This window comes from Engystomops pustulosus, chromosome 2, assembly GCF_040894005.1.
Source record: "Engystomops pustulosus chromosome 2, aEngPut4.maternal, whole genome shotgun sequence".
NCBI classification, from domain to species: domain Eukaryota; kingdom Metazoa; phylum Chordata; class Amphibia; order Anura; family Leptodactylidae; genus Engystomops; species Engystomops pustulosus.
Window position 1 is genome coordinate 57,707,275 of NC_092412.1, and position 20,172 is coordinate 57,727,446.

A 20,172-nucleotide genomic window follows, 5' to 3' on the forward strand; every position below is an offset into this window, starting at 1 on the left:
GTACACAAAATAAATGTATAAATACCATAATATAGAAAACACAAAATTTTATTGAACAAAATAATAATACACATATGATCACTGCAATAAAAACAACCCATAAAATCAATCCCTGGTGGACTAGAAGTACACCGCCAATCCTGTACAATCACATTGTAAACCACAGTCAGTCAATTCATTACAAGTGTAAACATAAGGTTTCAATGTAACACACAAGTCAATCAATATAATATATTACAAGTGTAAACGAGGGGTTATAACGTAAACCTAATCTAAATAACATGGAACCTGGTAGGAGGTCATATAAACCAAACAAGACAAAATAAAGTGCATCGTGCAAAATAGCTATATATACCAACCAGGCTGCATACTGAACAGGAGATGTGGCGCTGTACCAGACAACCCCTTAAAGAGAACCTACCCTATAAAGGTAGATCGGGTGGTAGGTGGATGTAAGGGACGTGAGGAGAGCTCTTTTTAGAGCTAATCCTCACGTCCCCGCTAACTTTTGGGAAACTTTATAAACCTAATATGTAAATTTAGTTATGCGGCTACTGGGACGTGGAGTAGCCGGCACGAGGCTACACAGCGCTGCTACTCCACGCCCCAGTAGCCACATTACTACTCCTACCCTGTTGTGTCCTACCCTGCGCGCCCTCGTCCGATATGATGGCGTTCTGCATGCGCAGAACGCCGGCTGAGCAGTCCCAGCTCCGAGGTCGGAGCTACTGCGCATGCTCAGTAGCCGGCTTGGCAGACGCGCCGGACACAACAGGGTAGGAGGAGTAATGTGGCTACTGGGGCGTGGAGTAGCCGCGCTGTGTAGCCTCGTGCCGGCTACTCCACGCCCCAGTAGCCGCATAACTAAATTTACATATTAGGTTAATAAAGTTTCCCAAAAGTTAGCGGGGACGTGAGGATTAGCTCTAAAAAAAAGCTCTCCTCACGTCCCTTACATCCACCTACCACCCGATCTACCTTTATAGATAGATTCGTGGTGGTAGGTTCCCTTTAAAGATCCAGGCACCGTGACTGTGGTAATCTTTTATATTTGTTATCCATGGCCTCCTAGCTTCTAAGATCAACTTTTAAAATTATGCTAATGGTCATAAGGGACTCTGGAGAGGCATTATCAGAGCACCTCCGGCCTCTAGCTTCACAAGTTAGACTGTCTCCCTCACTACTCCCCCCTCCCTCCGTCTAATGTAATCTTACACAGTGGAGGGGGGAAATTGCCTGTGAAGCTAGAGCTCGGTGGGACTCTGGTATCTAACACGCCACCACCCCCCTCCCCCCTCCCCAAGCCCTTCTGGCTTATTAGCATATTTTTATTTGTTAATTTTAGAAGGAAGCAGGCAATGGATAACAAATCTAATAAAATTACTGCAGTCTTGGTACCTGGATCTATGAGTAAGTGTCCCTGATTTATCCATGATAGATTTTGACGGTAGATTTTTCTTTAGGGATGAATATCTTTTCAAAATTTCTCCTGGAAAAGGTAAATGTTGAACTTTCTTATGAACACAAAGGGGATGAACACACAAACTGAAAAGGACATTGGCGGCAAGGGGCTAAATGGTTTGTCAAGGATTTAAAAAAAAAAAATAAAAAAAAAAGCAATCGAGGAGAGCAGGAATTGTAATGAAATATCCCCACTTCTCCCGGTTACCTATCACCACTGAGGCCCGGGATTGGCGGAATTGGTTACTTGCAGATAGTCATCATGAATACTGCTGGAAAAGAAAGTGACTAGCAGGACCACTAGATTGTATTGCCTTAATCTTAGCATAGTTATGTCTGTTACGTAGATAAAATTAAAAGGCCTGACCAAATACATTTAGAGAAGTGCAATCTCTGCTCATTCATTCCCACCTGGCGTGAGTCACATGACAAACCTAAATGGTAATATTTGGCTAATAAAGAAAAACAAAACATTTGGTTTAAGTGTCAAGCAATAATGCACCATTCCATTGAACTGTACTAAAATTGCACAATCATAGTAGTATATCAGTTACACCTTTTCCAGAAGCCATGAAGAAACTTCTCCGCCTTAGGCCACTCTCTGTTGTGGAGACTCGTGGTCCCCTGCACTCAGGGACTAGGGTAAGTTAAGCAATTAGGATATGACCATGTTAAACTCCTGCCGCTATTTTTGGGGGATCTATGTCTTCTACCCTCTCACTATACCTGGCATAGGATTTACTTTAACAAAAAATCAATTTTGTGAATGGTTTTAAGGAAATCTACCATTAAACCAAATCTACCGTTCTACCATTCTAGATATGGTTTTTGCTTTTATGCATTATTAACCAAACATACCTTGAGAATGCTGTAGCTACAGTGATGCGGAGACATATCTTGTTTAATCCCTGAACTGAGTGGATTTGCAAGAAAACTAATATAAACATATGATAATGAGACTCCTGTGGCTTCCCCAGTGTTTCTCCTCTTACCATAATTATGCACTGCTCCAGCCTTCCCCTTCTCAGCATAAGCCAAGAATAAGTCATCACTGTGTTGTCCCTGACAGGCAGAAGTAATCAATCGCTGCACCATCCCGCAACTGAGTATGAGTCATCCAGCTCAGGTTATGGTAGATTTCCTTAAAGCACAACTACCATCAGGATCAGGGATTGTAAACCAAGCACACTAACATGCCCCCCCCCCATCCCCTTCTTTCAGGATCTGCTCTCCTTATGCACTTGTTTTAACAAAAATGGCTGTTCTATTTTAATTGAGCCTCATTTGCATAATTTGTAAAGATTATTTTACATAAAACAAAGGCATAAGAATCTAAAAGAGCAGATCCTGACGGAGAGGCAAACACCAACATGTAAGAGTCGCTGTTTTACAAGCCTTCATCCTGGTGGTAGATATCCTTTTATATTCTTAGTATTTTTGTGTGTTTGCATCTCCAGGATTCCATCAAACCATGTGTTGTCTGACCCGCAAAAAATAGTTTTTGATTATTTCTTCTGTCTCTTTCCTTGTCCCTGGACACAAGCAGGCTATGATTGGCTGTTAACCCATGGACAAACGCAAAAACACCCACCAAACAGTGGTGTTTGGTTTAGTTTTCAGGTTGTCTGGTGCATGCTTACTAATTTGTTAGACTTTTTTTTTTGGGGGGGGGGGGTGTTTATGCACCAGCTTTCTGACTTTTTCCCTAATTTGCCACCTCCACTGGAGAGTCGTATGCTGGATATATTAAGAGGTTCCGGCCTCTTAATATATCCAGATGAATTCCATGCCAGATTCTGGCATAGAATTTAGGTAAAGCTGCGCTCTGACCCTCCATGCCCACATTTCAAAAAAGTGGGCAGGAGTCGGTGAGGGGGTTCACACTTTCACGCCTTGTATAATAGTAAACTGGTTAACAAGGCATGATAATTGCCCCCTCCGAGTCTCCAGTCGTATATTGGGGCACATTTACTTACCCGGTCCTTCCGCAATCCCCGATCCGTAATGTCCGATGAAGATCAAAGTAGGTCGTGCGCCCGATATCCTGCATGTGCCACTTCCCCGCTCAGGTCTGTTGGAGTTCACCATCTTCTTCCCGGTGCATGTTAAGCCCAGCGCTTATTCCGAATTGGCCCTCACCTCCCTCCCCCACGATTTGTGTCGATGAAAGCCGGCGAAGATGCTTCAAAATCCTCTTTTAAATGCGGCGCAAAATGGAAATCGTCAGAATATCCGCCGAAAGTGTGGCCGCAGGACCCTTGGTAAATGTGCCCAATTGTTTCCATACAGCCCTCTCTCACTACAGAGAGGGAGAACTTGTGCAACAGTGCTTCAGCCCTGTAAGGACTTTTGTAGCTAGAAAATTCTTTCTACAGTTATGACGTTATTGTAGCCATCTTGCTTTTTCTTTTTTCATTCTAGATTAGAAACTTTTATAAACTGAGCTGCTTATCCTAAGGGGTTGCAGGTTTGTGTGCATCACTCTAGGTATGCTTTAAAGTTTTTATGAAATGTTTTATTTTTTTTTTAGGTATTTGTCCCACTGACAGCATTCCTTTTTCCAATTTTTGTATGATGTGATGTTTATTTTTCTTGCAGACCTACTCCTCCTCAAGTTCCTCAACCTAAGGAGAGAAGACTTGAATTTTACCATTTATTCCAGGGTATGGTCATTTCAGGTTTATGTTCTTGTCCTAACACCAGATAAATATCTAAGATGTAATATTATTCTTAAATATATTCTAATTATTTTCTGTTTAGTTTCGTTATCCCTGGATTTGAAAACTGTCAACAAAAATCTCCTGGTCACCGGCAACCATAAATGTGTGAAATATCAGGAAGAGCCTCTGCGTTTGGCCCCATGTCTAGAGAGGTTTGACTCCAAACCATGTGTTTTGGCAACAACTGGATTCAGATTGGGGAAATATTATTGGGAAGTGGAGGTAGGAGGTGGAATATATTGGACCATTGGCATCGCTAGGCAGTCTGTACGCAGAAAAGGAATGTTTAGAATTGAACCACAGAGAGGAATATGGGCCATTGGTCTGCTTGGCATGTATTCGGATAGGTACTACGCCTTTACCAGTCCTGATACTCTCTTGAATCCTAAGGAGCAACCTGAAAGAGTTGGAGTCTACCTGAACTGTGATGAAGGCAGTGTTTCCTTTTACAATGCTCTTAGCCAGGAACACCTTTTCACTTTTAATTTTCTGAAAGTGCCTGAAAAACTGTACCCCTTTTTCTGTGTAGGGGCTTTAGGAACCGAGCTTAAACTTGACTAAACATTTCAGATGTTATCTGTATGATAAATCACTAGATATGCCATGAGCGTCATCAGTGGGACATCTCATACCTAAATCTGTGTGCACATTATTAAAATATACTCCCACAAATAGGAAGGCACAAACACTTGCTGTGCTGTATATTTTTGATGACAGCCATACAGAAATTCCTGTACAGTGTAGCAACTGCTTGCAATAATATGAACCACATATCTGTAAACTGTGTTGTCATTAGTTTTTAAAGGTTTTGTCCAAGAATTTATATTGATGGTCATGACCCAAGATAGGCCATCGGTATCTTTTAAGGGGTGTTCTGGATATTCTGCAGAGAGAAAAACACAAAGTATACTTGCCCTACTCCGTCTTCTGCTTCCTAGAAGTGCCAGGGGGTGGTGACGGAACTCCAAGAACAACAGTCACTTCTGGCCAGGAGCTGCAGATTGGAACTCCTGGAGCAGGTATACTCTGTGGCTTTTTTGCCACCCATGCACCGGCTACCTTTAACACTTGGCCCCTTTACTGATGTTCACATCATAAACAGAGCATGGTCTGAAGCCAGGAGATGATTTTTCACAAATTCTACATTTTTATTGTATTTTTTGTTTACAATGTTCCAGATTTTAAAAAATACTTTCTGCTTTTTGTTTTATCTTTGCTGTGTTTTTTTTTTTATCCTTTTACCTTTTTTCATTTTAAATTCAGTGGATATGGCAAAATTTGTGTGTCTGCAAATTATAAACATTATAACGGGATTGTTTTTTCATCATCTATAATAAAAGTCTGTGTATTACAAACTTGTGTCTCTTAATTGAACAATATTCCTGACTGCCAAATGGGTTAATATTTTAACTCATTAATGACCGCCCTATCGGGAATCTACGTCGGTCATTAAGGGTACTTCTTCTGACGCGACGCCTTTCTACGGCGCCGCGTCAGAAGAAGATTTCGGGACATCGGGTCAGTATGGTGTCGGGCTGTGATATCACAGTCCAGACCTGGCACTAACACCCGGGATCGGAAAAACTCAGATCCCGGGTGTTTAACCCCTCATACTTGATCGCGGCGTGCACCTGTGTCCCACGTGGATCGGCCTTCCCCCGTGTGCTTACCGGGGGATCTGATCCCTCCTGCCGCTGCCCCCTGGTCTGGCGAGTGACCGGAGGCTTCCAGCTCCTCTTCTCGACGGGTTCTGCCTTCCTGGCAGGACTCGGCTGTATGTAACTGAGCATATACTTACACTATACACTGCAATACAAGTGTATTGCAGTGTAGAGGCTTGAACAAGCGATCATCCGCCAAAAGATGGAAAATGTATGAAAGTTAAAAAAAAAGAGTAAATCATTTTATAATAATTAAATAAATAAAATTAAGTCCCATAATCTCCCCAGTTACACAACATAAAACACAAAAACACATGAAAAATGTACACATTTGGTATTACCGCGTCCGTATTATTCTGTACAATAAATCAATATTGAACCCGCTCGGTGAAGGACAAAAAAAAAAAAACAACGAAAAACTTCCGTAATATACAATTTTTCATCAAACACCGTCACAAAAAATGTCCGTCACAAAAAATGACCGTCACAAAGTGATCAAAAAAAGCTACGTTCCCTAATATGATACGACTGAATAGAACAACTGTTTTCGCAAAAAATAAGCCCTCAACCAGAACTAACAACAGAAAAATACAAAAGTTATGGCCCTGAAATGTTGTCAATCGTAAAAACAATGCGATTTTCTCCAATATTGGTTTTGCTCAGTAAAATTGAGCAAAGATGAGAAAAACGATATAAATGAGGTATCGCCGTAATCATAGTGAACCAGAGAATAAAGATAAAATATTATTTTTACGTTATGGTGAGCGATGGAAAAAAGTGCTAAAAATCAAAATAAAAATTGATGATTTTGTTTTTGTCACCCTTGAAATAGCTAATAAAATCTCCTGAATAAGCTTTAGACTCCCAAAATGAATTATCTATACATTATATCTCACCACGCAAATAATAAGCCCTCATATGTTCGCATTACCAAAAAAAATTAAAATGTTATAGCTCGTACAATGTGACAATACAAATCTGCTGTGAATAGCGCTGCTTTGATCCTATACTCGGCCGTGCGCCAATACAGCAGTTTACCACCAAGTATGGGGTATCAGTACACTCGGGAGAAATTGTGCATTAGACGGTGCAGAGCGTTTCATCATTTTATTTATTATGAAACTGTCAGTTTTGGCCTAAATTAATGTATTTTCCAAAAAAATTCAAAAGTTTGTAAATCGCAGATCCATATTGTTTTAACCCATGCAAAACACAAAGGGTTAATAGACTTAATAGAAGTTGTTTTACATACATGAGGGGTGAAGTTTCTATAGTGGGGTAATTAAATAAGTTCTGCGCCTCATAACATCCTAGAAAAATGACTGGACGCATAAAATATCATCCCAACATAAAGAAGACATTCCGTAAATGTTAATTATCAAGCTTTTTGGGTAGTTTTATTTCCTGGAAAGCAGAACATTTCAAACTTGGAAAATGAAGAATTTTTAGAAACTTTTTCACTTTTTTTCAGAATGAAATGCAAAACTTATCACTTAAATTTACAACTAACATGAAGTACAATGTGTCACGAGAAAACATTCTCCAAATCACCTGGATATGTTAAAGCGTTCCGAAGTTATAACCAATTATCCATTATACATGTCAGATTTGAAAAATCGAGTCTGGTCATAGAGCTGAAAACTAGTGTCGGTGATAAGGGGTTAAACAGTAGGTAACAATAAACAATAAGTAACCAGTGGATAAACTAGCAGAGGAGAAGTGAGGATACAGATGAGGGGGCAGAGTTGAGGATGGATTGGAGAGATAGCTGGGAGAAGAATATTGCAGTGGTCCAAGTGGGAGATGATGAGGGCCTGGACAAGCAATTTTTTAGACTTGCTAGGTTGAGGAAGGATCAGATGAGACATTTTTCTTGATGTTGAGGCTGCTGGTTGTGTTAATGGGCAGGATGCTTTAAGGAAACTTGTCATAAGCAAATGACTTAAAAAACCACTACCATTATATTGTCAAGTAGTGTAATACCATCACATTTTTTTCTTTCATGGTCCAGTGTGGTCACATCATCCAGAAAATCAACTTTGAAGTGAGCTCTGAACGCCTCTTTCTCTGTGATTGACATCATGCATCAGACTTCAGGAGATTTGGTTCGGGAATTTCGCTAAATTTAATCTAATTTAGCATCTTGGGTGTCCACCTCCTACATATAGAGATTTTACTAATTCTGGTTTATAATTTTGATAATTATTGCAAAAGGTTACTACATTTGGTTAACTAAAATTTAATGTGTGAGGTTTAACTTGGCAGAAAACTGATGGCAATATTAATGGTACATAGAGGACAAGAAGGGGGCCCTATTGGATGTAGACCTGCACAGAAAGATATTTGGAATTATATGAATGATTTGTCCTTTGGCAAATATAAATACAAAAATATTTTGGGGTGTGATCACACATTCCACTAGTGTAGAGTTTGTTAACACAACGCAAACGCACAGGGGGGACTAACGCATGCAATTGCTAACTAGCGCCCTGTGTCTTGTATTTTAGCTGGAGCTACTGCACATGTGGCATGGAAAAAGAAAATAAGACCATTAGGAACACATTTTTGGTCATTTTATCTTACTCCTACTATGAATACGAGTCGGTACACATATTATCAGATCCCTATTATTATACTAAAATCAAAACCGATCCCATACCAAATCTAAAGAAACATATAAAAGAACTTCTAAATAAAGCTGTGAAACAAAAAACCATCACAAAAGAAGAGGCTAAATTTTTATTTATCCAGTATCCTACTATGTCTTACTTTTATTTTCTTCCGAAAATACACAAGAATAAGAAAAAAAAACGCCCGGTCGCCTAATTATATCGGCCATTGGTTCCATCACCACTAATATATCTCACTATGTGGATTTATATTTACAATCGTATATCATAAAACTATCGGGCTTCCTTAACCCCTTTACAACTTGGCCCTTTTTAGTTTTTTCACTTCCATTTTTCACTCCCTACCTTCAAAAATCTATAACTTTTTTATTTTTCCACATAAAGAGCTCTGTGATGGCTTATTTTTTGCGTAACAAATTGCACTTCATAGTGACGGCATTTAAGATTCCATGCCGTGTACTAGGAAACGGGGAAAAAATTCCAAATGCAGTAAAAATGGTGAAAAAAAGCATTTGCAACGTTTTATTGTGGGCTTGGATCTTACAGCTTTCACTGTGCGCCTCAAATGACAGGTCTACTTTATTCTTTGGGTTGGTGCGATCACGTGGATACCGAATTTGTATAGGTTTTTCATACATTTACAAAAATTAAAACCTTCTGTACAAAAATGTTTTTTTTTAATTTTGCCATCTTCTGGCGCCAATAACTTTTTCATACTTTGGGTGGTGTCATTTTTTGAGAATTTTGATGGCGTTTTCATTGCTAAAGTTTTTAGGACTGCGCAACCTTTTGAGTACTTTTTATAGATTTTTTTAAATATTTTTTTTAAAGTGGCATTTTTGACTTTGGGCGCTATTTTCTGTTACGAGGTAAAACAGTGAAAAAACGTTATTATATTTTGATCGGGCATTTAACCCAAGGTTGTCTCATCGATCCTATCATATACTGCCATACTACAGTATGGCAGTATATGGGGATTTTCCTCCTCATTCATTACAATGTGCTGATAAATGTGCTGGTTAAAATGAGACGGCCTCGGGTCTTCGAAAGACCGGAGGCTTTCATGGTGACAGATCGCCGCTCCCCGATGATGTCACGGGAGCGACAATCCTCGGCAAGATGGCGGCGCCTTGTCGGGAAAACACCCACGATCACTGCTAGCACCGATTGCGGGTGTTACCGGTAAGCCTTTGCTGCAATATGCCGGAGTACGGCGCAAGTTGGGAAGGGGTTAATAAAAGATCTGAATAGTCTAAATCTCCCCACCTCATATTCCTTCTTGACACTAGATGTGAACGCGCTTTACTCCAATATGCAACATGAAAGGGGTATAGAATGCGTTAATGATGTTTTACTTCAAGATAATAATAGTCGATTTCCTCACAATACAGGCAGTCCCCGGGTTACGTACAAGATAGGGTCTGGAGGTTTGTTCTTAAGTTGAATTTGTATGTAAGTCGAAACTGTATATTTTATAATTGTAGACCCAGACAAAAAAAATTTTGGCCCCAGTGACATTTGGAGTTTAAACATTTTTTGCTGTAATGGGACCAAGGATTATCAATAAAGCTTTATTATAGACACTTTACAGCTGATCAGTGCAGCCTGGGACTATAGTAAAGCATTCAGAAAGCTCCACCAGAGGTCAGAGGGGTCTGTCTGTAACTATGGGTTGTCTGTAAGTCGAGTGTCCTTAAGTAGGGGACCGCCTGTAGTACTTGAGAACAACTATTCTACATAAGGCACAGCAATATACCATCAAAAATGTGGCATTGTCATGGGCACACGACTAGCACTCGCTTATGCCAATTTGTTTATGGGCAAATTTGAAGCACAGTACATACAGTCCAACCATCCGTATAGAGACTTGATTCACTTCTATAGAAGGTACATTGATGACCTGTTCCTAATATGGACAGGCACACAAGCAGAGGCGGAATCTTTTGCGAAATATCTTAACAATAATGATTGGGGGATCTCATTTACAACAGAATACCAAGAAACATCTATTACGTTCTTAGATTTAAGATTATGTTCTAACATTGGTTCCATCTCCACATCCACACATTTAAAAAGGTGGACACCAATAGTTATCTCAATTACGGTAGTGTCCATTTCAAAAAATGGAGGGATAACATCCCCTTCAGTCAATATAAAAGGGTTAGAAAGAATTGTACAGACCTGTTTTTAAGGAACAAGCAACAGTCCTAAAAAGCCGTTTCTTGGAAAAGGGCTATCCGTCCCGTATCCTAAAACAAGCCTACCACAAAACTGTAGGTCTTACCAAACAAGAATGTTTGTCAAAAAATGAAAAATGTATAAAAAAGAATGAAAAATATATCCTCAATTTTATCACTAGATATAATGATAAGTTCAAGGAGATCGCCAATATATTAAAAAAGCATTGGCTCTAATATCTCATAAAAAACTTTTACAAATACAGGCAGTCCCCGGGTTACATACAAGATAGGGTCTGTAGGTTTGTTCTTAAGTTGAGTTTGTATGTAAGTCGGAACTGTATATTTTATCATTGATCCCAGACAGAACTTTTTTGGTCTCTGTGACAATTGGATTTTAAAAATGTTGGGTTGTCATAAGAATCAATATTAACACTAAAGCTTCATTGCAGATACCTGTGATATCTGTTACAGCTGTTTATTGTAGCCTAAGACTAAAGTACAATAAATTACCAACATCCAGAGGTCCGTTTGTAACTATGGGTCGTATGTAAGTCGAGTGTTCTTAAGTAGGGGACCGCCTGTAACTGTATTAGAACCAGTTACTAGTCTATGGCATTACTGTATTCTAGACTGAATGTACCTAATTACTAGAGTAAATAGTTTGGTTTTACACTGGTTAATCTAAAATAATAATGTCCCCAAGCCAAGCCCCATACCCTGGAGTGATATTTACAATGCAATATTTCTGATGATTCCTTTCGATGTAATTAAACCCGCAGCTCTCAATTTGTCACTTTTAATGATCAACACCAGATAATATCTCCAGACATTAATATCTCTCTGTTATGAGCAATAAAGCTCAGGGCATTTATTTTTAATTACATGAGAGCATTAGAAACCTCGGATCTCCTGGGATCACATGGTCTTGTTACATGCTCTATAGCATTCACAGATTCCACTGTGTATTGCTATTAATATTACTGTTAAGAAATATGTTGTAATTACAGTGCAATCGTTACAGCACATTGATGAAGTAAACCTAAACAAATGCATCATCTGATATGGACATTGCTGTCTTGTGTATGCTTCTGCATACTTAATGTCTTCAATGTCTGTATAAATTTGCAGGGACGTTTCTCAATAGTTAGTTAGTGGCTACAGCATTTCATTCTTCAGTCATGTGATCTGATTCCAGGTGGCTACTGGCTATTAGAACAACATCACATCTGCAGTGCCTGTTAAGAGACTGGTTTCCACCTGTAATTGGGTTAAGAGGGAAAATTAGCAACAAAAAAAAATAATTACAGTATATGTATTGAAAAATGCATTTCCCTATCCCCTTAATTTTTGAGTCTGTGCAATCGCTTTTACCAAATATACAGTTTATGTCCATTTATACCTTTTATGCTCATTTTACATTACCATTCCTCCATTAAAAAAAGTAAAGAACGGAGCTTTAACAAAGCTTTAACACTTGAAAAATCCCATTGACATCAATATAAATGTTATGTTCTCTGTTATGGTTAGTTTGGCAGGTATCTGTTATTCATGCATTCTCTTCAAACGGAGTAAAAGTACAGCAGCCTCCGCCATTTTCTATCCAAATAACCTATGGATAACGGATCCCTGCCTAAACTGAACATAACAGATTACATAAAATTTACATTGATGTCAATGGGATTTTTAATTGTTAATTGATTTAAAACGTTAAATCTCTGTTAAACTTCCGCTCTGTACTTTTTTAACGGAAGTAAGGAACGGTATTGTGAACTTGGCCTCATTTATTTCCCATATTCTGTCACCAGTAACCTTTATACTTCCATGAAGGAGCTGTCTAAGCCTCTAAGGTGTGATTATTTGCAGGAATAACTGTAGCTTTCATTGATAGATGTTGAATCTCCTTTTGGCTTTCATTTTCTACAATATACAATTTTTGGATGTAGGAATATGGAGATTTATTAAAACTATCAGTGAATACATTAGTGCAGAGTCCGACTCCACAGTTGTATTCTGCACCAGATAAATCATGATGAATTATTTATCTGGTGCAGTGTTAGGTCTCATTTGCACAACCATTTTTCCACATGCAAAACAGCCACCGCAAGGTTTTTTTGTGTCTAAAAAACAGCCCCATTAATTCTAATGAAAATGCAAATATTTGTATGATTACCCCATTTCTCACTGCACCATGAACTGGCCTTTAGACTGCAACATTAAAAATAGAAACTGTGTCCTGTTTTTTTTTACGTTTTTGCAATATGGTCTCTCCATAGAAGTCTACGTTTTTTGCGGATATGGCTTGCTTGCTGAGGCATAGGGTAATATACGGGAAACATATGGATTTATTTGCGCTGCAAAAACTAGACCAAAAAATTAAGGCTTAGACTGTGGAGTCAGACCTTAGACTACCTATTAGTCAGTGATTAGTAGTCTAGTTTACACCAGAATTTTGCTGCGCACCAAATAAACTTTCTGGTGCCACTCCCTTTTTAGGATGAGTCAAAAGGTGTCCAAAAATTTTTAAAACTCATAATGTGGCGCTCTGTATTTCAGGTGAAAATTACACCAGAATTCTGGCAGAGACAAGTTGATGTATCTCCCCCAATGTGTTGATGTTTACTTTTGGTTACTAATTTTTATGTCTATTATGCCAAAACTTGAACAAAAAGAAGAAAAATATGCACTTTCTAAGTTCAAAAAATAAACTTTATTAGTCTAGATACAAAAAGCATTTATAGAACAGCAAAGACCGGGAACATCCAATTAAAAGGTGTGTGCCCTATTTATGTAGGAAAGTAATGCCAAATGGTAGCATAATAAATTATAAGGTATATTGATTGCCGCGGAGATTGAATAGTGTAAACAAAGGATAATATAACATGAAATACATACATCAATAGTACCTACAGCCTGAGATATAATAACCATATCAAGTATGCGGCCACATACAGAGAGACCCTCTCAGACCAGTGAGGAGGCATGGTGCCAGGTCATGGAGTCGGTGTGCCCTGAGCACGGGTCTGTGCCAGAAGCAGGCTATAGCGCAATACTACGCAACGGGCAAAGTAGCAAGTCCACCTTGCCAGACATTTAAAGAGGCTGGGGCCGTGACCAAAATCAAGCACTGCCACAGAGCATGCAAGTGCTTGATAAATCTGCCCCAATGTGACTGGATTAATGGATAGGAGAAGACAAAACATCAGAAAATTAATCAAGGAAAAATTCTTTACTATCCCAGAGGGACATAAACTATTAAAAGCAAATCCTTAATCACTGCCCCACTCAACAAAGACCCAACAGCACCCAGGTTATGTCACTCAGGTTCTGAAGGTCTAAGCACTGTTTTTAGGCAAGATCCAGAAGGTTTACCCAAGGCTCCAAAAGACCCTTAGAGTGTAACTGTAAAGTTACTTGACAAAAAATAGTTTTATCACAGCTGGAGAGAGACTTTGGCAACTGTCCCAACTATATCTGTATCATTCTTCTGGCTTCTTCCTACCCTGAGATATGGGGCTAATAGATATATATGAGGCCATCTGTAATATCCTCTCAGCTTTTTCCCGAAGTGGTTGTGACATTAGCTATGGGAAGTGATGCCAAAGCAGGGATGGCATTTACGTGAACATGCACAAACCCAGCCAACCCAGTGCCCCTCTCTGGCATATCCAAAATATTCTGATTGTTATGTCCAGAAGGTCCTGAATGCTCCAAATTATTTCATTAAAACAAACTGTCCCTTTTTTGCGTCCCGTTTGTAGCTTATCTACTCCCACTCCCTGCTCAGTTACCTCTGCGGTCTGCATTACAGAGCATGTCTAGAAAACTCCCATAGATGTCAATAAACATGTGTAGACTTTGGTCTCTGTGACAATTGGATTTTAAAAATGTTGGGTTGTCATAAGAATCAGGATTAACAATAAAGCTTCATTACAGACACCTGTGATAACTGTTATAGCTGCTTATTGTAGCCTAAGGCTAAAGTACAGTAATTACCAACATCCACAGGTCCGTATGTAAGTCAGGTGTTCTTAAGTAGGGGACCGCCTGTACATTAGAAAATCAAAATAGGTTTCAATGTTTGGTTTTATTTAGCAATCAAAGAATCCAAAATCGCAAATAAAGGTAGTATTTATTCGACCGGGGCGTCACAGCAGCCTTTGTTAAACACCATAACTGAGATAAGAGAATATAAGAGTAGCAAGATGGCAGTAGGTTGCCTACCACCTATGGAATGGTATCTCTGTATCTAGTAGGAAAAGCACTTTAGTGTAGGCAACCTACAGCCATCTTGCTATTCTTCCACTCTCTCAACTATGGTGTTTGACAAAGGCTGCATCACGAACCTTGGCAGGAAAAAAATACTGCCTTTATTTGCAATGACATATAATGGGGTAGGATCCCTAATCTGCAGTACCCAACAACACTTAATGTGCAACTATACAATTGAATATTTGGTTTTATTTATATCATACAATGTACATGATAAATTCTCAATATTTAGAAATATAAATAGCTTTAAAAACAAAGGACTCACACTGGGATCTGAAAACCTTGGGGAAAATGGGCCTCAAAGGGCTCAGATTTGATATATCTACAACCATAAATCAGCGTTTCTTTGTGGAGCTAAATAATTATCAGGTGGGTGCTGCGTGATCATTTCATGTGACAATTGTTAACTAGAACCCTCCATTAAACATTATAGATAGGATAACACAATGGGGCACATTTACTTACCCGGTCACTGGAGTTCACTGAAAGTGCATTGTCCGTCTATAATGCAGCGTCGGTGATTCACTAAGATTGTGCGGCTGAAATCATGAATGTGTCGCTTCCCCGCTCAGGTCCGACAGAGTTCACCATCTTTTTTGTGGTGCATTTTAAACATAGAAAAAAAAGACAAAAAATCTGCGTCAATCACCAATCACAGGGAGGTGTACAGCAAGTGCACAATTACAGTGACGGATTGTTTTGCACACACCTGCTCTTCATCTAGCCGTATATCTTCTGCTGTCTAGCCTGTTGAAGTATGTAACAGTTTGTTAGATAACATTTGTGAACAAATAGCATTATGGAAAACAAGAAGAAAACCAAGCTCAAGCTCTGGACAACCCATGGAAGTCTGTTCAAGCTATCATCTGTAAATGGATGGAGTATGGCACAACTTCTAACCTAGTGAGACATGATTGTCCACCTAATCTGACAGCTCAGACAAGGAGAGCACTAAACAGAGAAGTAGCCAATGTGCAGAGAATCTGTACTGAGGTCAATTATTAGTCATGTACTACAAAAATCTGTACTACAAAAATAAGGGCTGTATGGAAGAGTGACAACAATAAAAGCCATCTATAAAAAGTCCCTTTTGCAGGCTGCAAAAAGTCATCTGGGAGACACAGCAGGAAAATAGAAGTAGGTGCTCTGGTCAGATGAGACTAAAATATACGCTATGTGTAGAGCCATACATTATGTGTAGAGAAAAAACTAACACTGCACATCACCCTGATCACGCCATCCCCACTATGAAGCATGTTGGTGCTGGTGGACAAACAAGATAATGCAGGTAATCTGTTAATCTGTAAAAAGACTATAGTGATATAGTGTTCTGATATTTATTATGACTGAACATGACATACCACAATATCAACTAAAGGTTCATCTTAATAGTTAATTTCAGGTGTATCTTCATGTGTAAAACTCCAGCTCTGTGGCTTATTGTACAGAGCTCACAGGATTCTATTGTGGTACTATAATGGAATATCACCAAAGAAAAAGACATTTCTGCCCTCCTAAATATTCTACAATCCATTGTAAGTTGTATTTAGGAAAAATAATGGAAGCATTTAGAAGCCGCAGTAACGCAGCCACAAAGTGCAAACCACATAGAGCTACAGAGTGGGTCACCAACTGCAAAGGAAAATTGTGCCCCACTGCGAACTTCATGGGTTGGGTTTCCATGATTGAACAGCTGCATGCAAACCTTATAGAACTTCGTCCCGGGCACGTCAGGATAAACTTACTCGCCTGAATGCATTGTGCCAACTGTAAAATTTGATGGGATAATACAGTCAGGTTGATTGACGATTGAGGTCATCACATGCAGGATAGCTAACAAAGACTAACATGACCACCATCACTTTAAAGCAACGTGCCCAAAACTGGAAAGTTTTCGACCTATTTCGACCAGGTGAGGATGGAACAGTTAAGAGCTGCTTACCCCTCCGATCACCATAGAAGCTGTGAGGCTGGGCCATCCCAAAGGCAAGGTTAGGACCTGCTCTATATTTCACGACAAGTCCACCTATCACGGACACAGTGCAATAAGACAAGGTGTGCTCACCGCACCGTGCACCCATGCACAACAGGGTTCTATTAGGGCTGTGAATTTGCAGCAATTTGTGTGGCTAGCTTATGTCCCTATATACAGTCGGGTGCATGAGGACAAATCTGGCAATCTACATTTTATTTCAGTAGAAAACAGAAAGTAATTAAAAGAACACGGTCTGTAAAGTTATTAGATGACTTAAGTTTTTCTTATTTGTGAAATATCATACATTATTTTCAAAAGGCTCATTTTTCCATTAAAGGGGTTGCATGTGTATTTTTGGTTTTATACCGTTTTTTTAAAGAGAAAAATACTAACTCAAAAATGTAAACATTTCACTGTTCTTTGTAGAAATATTTTACATGGCAAACTGGAATCAAACACATTTTACGGAATTTATTCTTCTTGGACTGACCGATAACCCTAAACTTGAGGTAATACTCTTTGTCTTGTTCTTTATCTTCTATATTGTCACTCTGACCGGTAACCTAGGCATCATTGTGGCCATCAGGACAGATTCTCGACTACACACTCCCATGTATTTTTTCCTCAACAATCTGTCATTCCTAGATCTGTGCTATGCCACTATTATCACACCCAAAACATTGGTGAATTTTATGTCAAAGGCAAAAACTATTGGTTACAAAGAATGTGCTGTACAGATGTACTTCTTTGCTGCTTCGGTGACCACTGAATGCTTCTTGTTGGGCATTATGGCCTATGATCGCTATGTGGCAATATGTAACCCACTTCTATATTCAGTTGTAATGAGTAAAAAGATTTGTGTACAACTTGTGGCTGGTGCATATACTCTAGGCTACCTGAACGCTACCCTACACACCATCACTACCTTCCGGCTACCATTCTGTAGGACCAACAAGATTGACCATTTCTACTGCGATGTTCCTCCTCTTCTGAAGCTGTCTTGCACCAAGACCACCATGAATGAAATATTGATGTTCATATTTGGAGGTTTTGCAGAAACAAGCTCCCTCACCACCATCATAGTCTCCTACACCTACATTATATCCAGCATACTTAGGATTCGCTCAGCAGAAGGAAGAAAGAAAGCGTTTTCCACCTGTGCTTCTCACTTCTCGGCTGTCACCATATTTTACAGCACCATTCTCTTTATGTACTTAAGACCTTCTTCTGTGTATTCCATGAGCCAGGACAGAGTTGCCTCAGTGTTCTACAGCGTCATTATACCAATGCTTAACCCATTAATTTATAGCCTGAGAAACAATGAAGTAGCACAAGCCTTAAAGAAAATTAGGGCTAAATATTGCTGTAAAGGCAAATAAAAAGGATCATGTGTAGAGCCCAGTTTAGCTTTAAAGGATTGTAAACTGTGTGCCAACTCTGGCAGGATCTCTCTTCTTTTAGCTTCTAAGCTTTCTTGTTTTGAAAAATTATGCAAATAAGTCTGAGGGGCTCCTTAGATGCCAATGGAGCCTGGAGCCCCTCAGGCTCATTTTTGTTAAAACAGCTAAGAAGCTAAAAGAAGAGCAGATCCTGACACATGGGGACACGCACCAGTATGTTAGTGTGCTTGGTTTACAATCCTTTATCCTGGTGGTAGATTTCTTTTAAGATTTTTTTTTCAATTTAAATATATTTTTGTTGTAATAAAACAGAGAAAGATGATACTGCTATAATTGTTTGATCTGATTTTTAATAATTTTTGCTTTTAAAAACATTACATTACTTATTAACTTTTCAATCAAATAGTGCAGATACCTGTGATTTACTGCACAAGTCAGTTGTAGAAATTTCTAATCTGAAATAAAATAATATATAAGGTTCAGTGTAAGTATAAAAATAAATGTCCTATTCCAGAAACCATTTTATGTGAAATTTGGCCATCAATATTACTTTGGATCATCATGTATGAACTGAATTATATTCACAAAAGTAAATATCCAAACTGTAAAAGAGTTTGTCCACTTTCAGCAAATAATTGATAGTTTGGGTTTGCGTAATAAAAAGTTATATTATTTTCCAATATACTTTCTGCATCATTTGCTCATAGTTTTCTCTATCTCTGCTTGCTTTCTGGCCATGGAAAGCTTCTATGGTCATAAGATGACACAGAGATGCACGAGACGATAGTATCCCACGGCTCTGATTATTCCCTTATACACCTCTGTGCGATTATGCGATTGTGGGCAGTTGGGTTTACAGTGACTTACCCCTACAGCCAACTGGACCAATATTTCACTGACCATGAAGATGCCAGTGGTAAAAAGCTGATGAGCTACATGCTTGTGAGCATTCATGTGTATGACTACATGTTATAAGAATGTTTTTGTGCCTGTGCATGTATGCAGTGCATATATGTAATGATTGTGTAAATATATGTGGTAAAAATATGCTGGTCTTCCAATTTATATAAAATAATGTTTACTTTTTGAAACAACATTTTATTTTATTTTCAAAACAAAATCAGAAACACAAAACAAAAAAGTGCTATGCATGGTTCACGGGAATGGTCACCACTTTGATATGACTCATTACAAACATTTCTATAGTTGTGCAAGTGTATCATGAGCTCAGTCTGTGGTTGCATCCAGTATCGTTTCCATTATGTCTAACGTGACATGTATGGGGTAGAGTAGGATCATAGCTTTAAGTGGAACTCTATATCGGGGTTAAGGCCACTGTGTAAGGCGGAATGGGGTGACCACTTCCACAATTTCTGCCCTAGACATATACATCATAATGAATTTTCTCAGTTTATGGGAAAAAAACTTTTGTTTTGTTTTTTCTTTGTGTCCTAACATTTCTATTCTGTCCAGCCTGTGTTGTTACTTCTGATATAGTTGATGTTGGGGGATGTATCCAATGTTTCATTATGCTGCGCTTAGCCACCAAGAGGAAGGCATGTTGTCTGATTGTATATCCCCCTGTGTTTCCTTGTTCTCCACATCATAGAAAATCAAGAGGGTCTAAGTGTAGGTTTACTATCCAATGTGTAGATATATGATCTCTGACCTTCTCCCAAAATACCTGAATGTGGTCACATGTCCATAGCCCATGCCACAGATCAGTGTTAGGGGTTGAGCACTTGGAGCATTCCGTAATCCTGTCTGGTCTACAGGATGTTTTTGGCAGGTCAAAACTGTAATATGCATGGCGGAGTATTCTGAAGTATGTTTCCCGCCATTGTTCGCTAATTACACACTTCCTTGTTTCCATCCT

At 39.0% G+C, this 20,172-nt stretch overlaps 2 protein-coding genes and 1 long non-coding RNA gene across 4 annotated transcripts in view; 2 read left to right on the top strand and 1 right to left on the bottom strand.

Moving 5' to 3' along the window:
* Positions 1 to 5,511, top strand: part of LOC140117728 (E3 ubiquitin-protein ligase TRIM39-like) — an 18,006-nt gene extending 12,495 nt beyond the window's left edge. For both annotated transcript variants that reach the window (XM_072134727.1, XM_072134726.1), the window contains exons 6-7: positions 4,060 to 4,124; positions 4,222 to 5,511. In XM_072134727.1, coding sequence (XP_071990828.1) covers positions 4,060 to 4,124; positions 4,222 to 4,742 — 586 coding nt within the window. In that variant the 3' untranslated portion in view covers positions 4,743 to 5,511. The remainder of the gene's footprint in view (positions 1 to 4,059; positions 4,125 to 4,221) is intronic.
* A 5,976-nt stretch (positions 5,512 to 11,487) lies between these two features.
* Positions 11,488 to 13,630, bottom strand: LOC140116505 (uncharacterized). Its single transcript, XR_011852781.1, has 2 exons — positions 13,545 to 13,630; positions 11,488 to 11,909 (listed from the first exon to the last, which is right to left on the bottom strand). It is a non-coding gene; the product is annotated as an uncharacterized lncRNA (long non-coding RNA).
* Positions 13,631 to 17,333: 3,703 nt separating this feature from the next.
* On the top strand, positions 17,334 to 18,275 carry LOC140116506 (olfactory receptor 5G9-like). Its single transcript, XM_072133021.1, has one exon. The coding sequence runs from the start codon at positions 17,334 to 17,336 to the stop codon at positions 18,273 to 18,275; it is 942 nt and encodes a 313-aa protein (XP_071989122.1).
* The last annotated feature ends 1,897 nt before the right edge of the window (positions 18,276 to 20,172 follow it).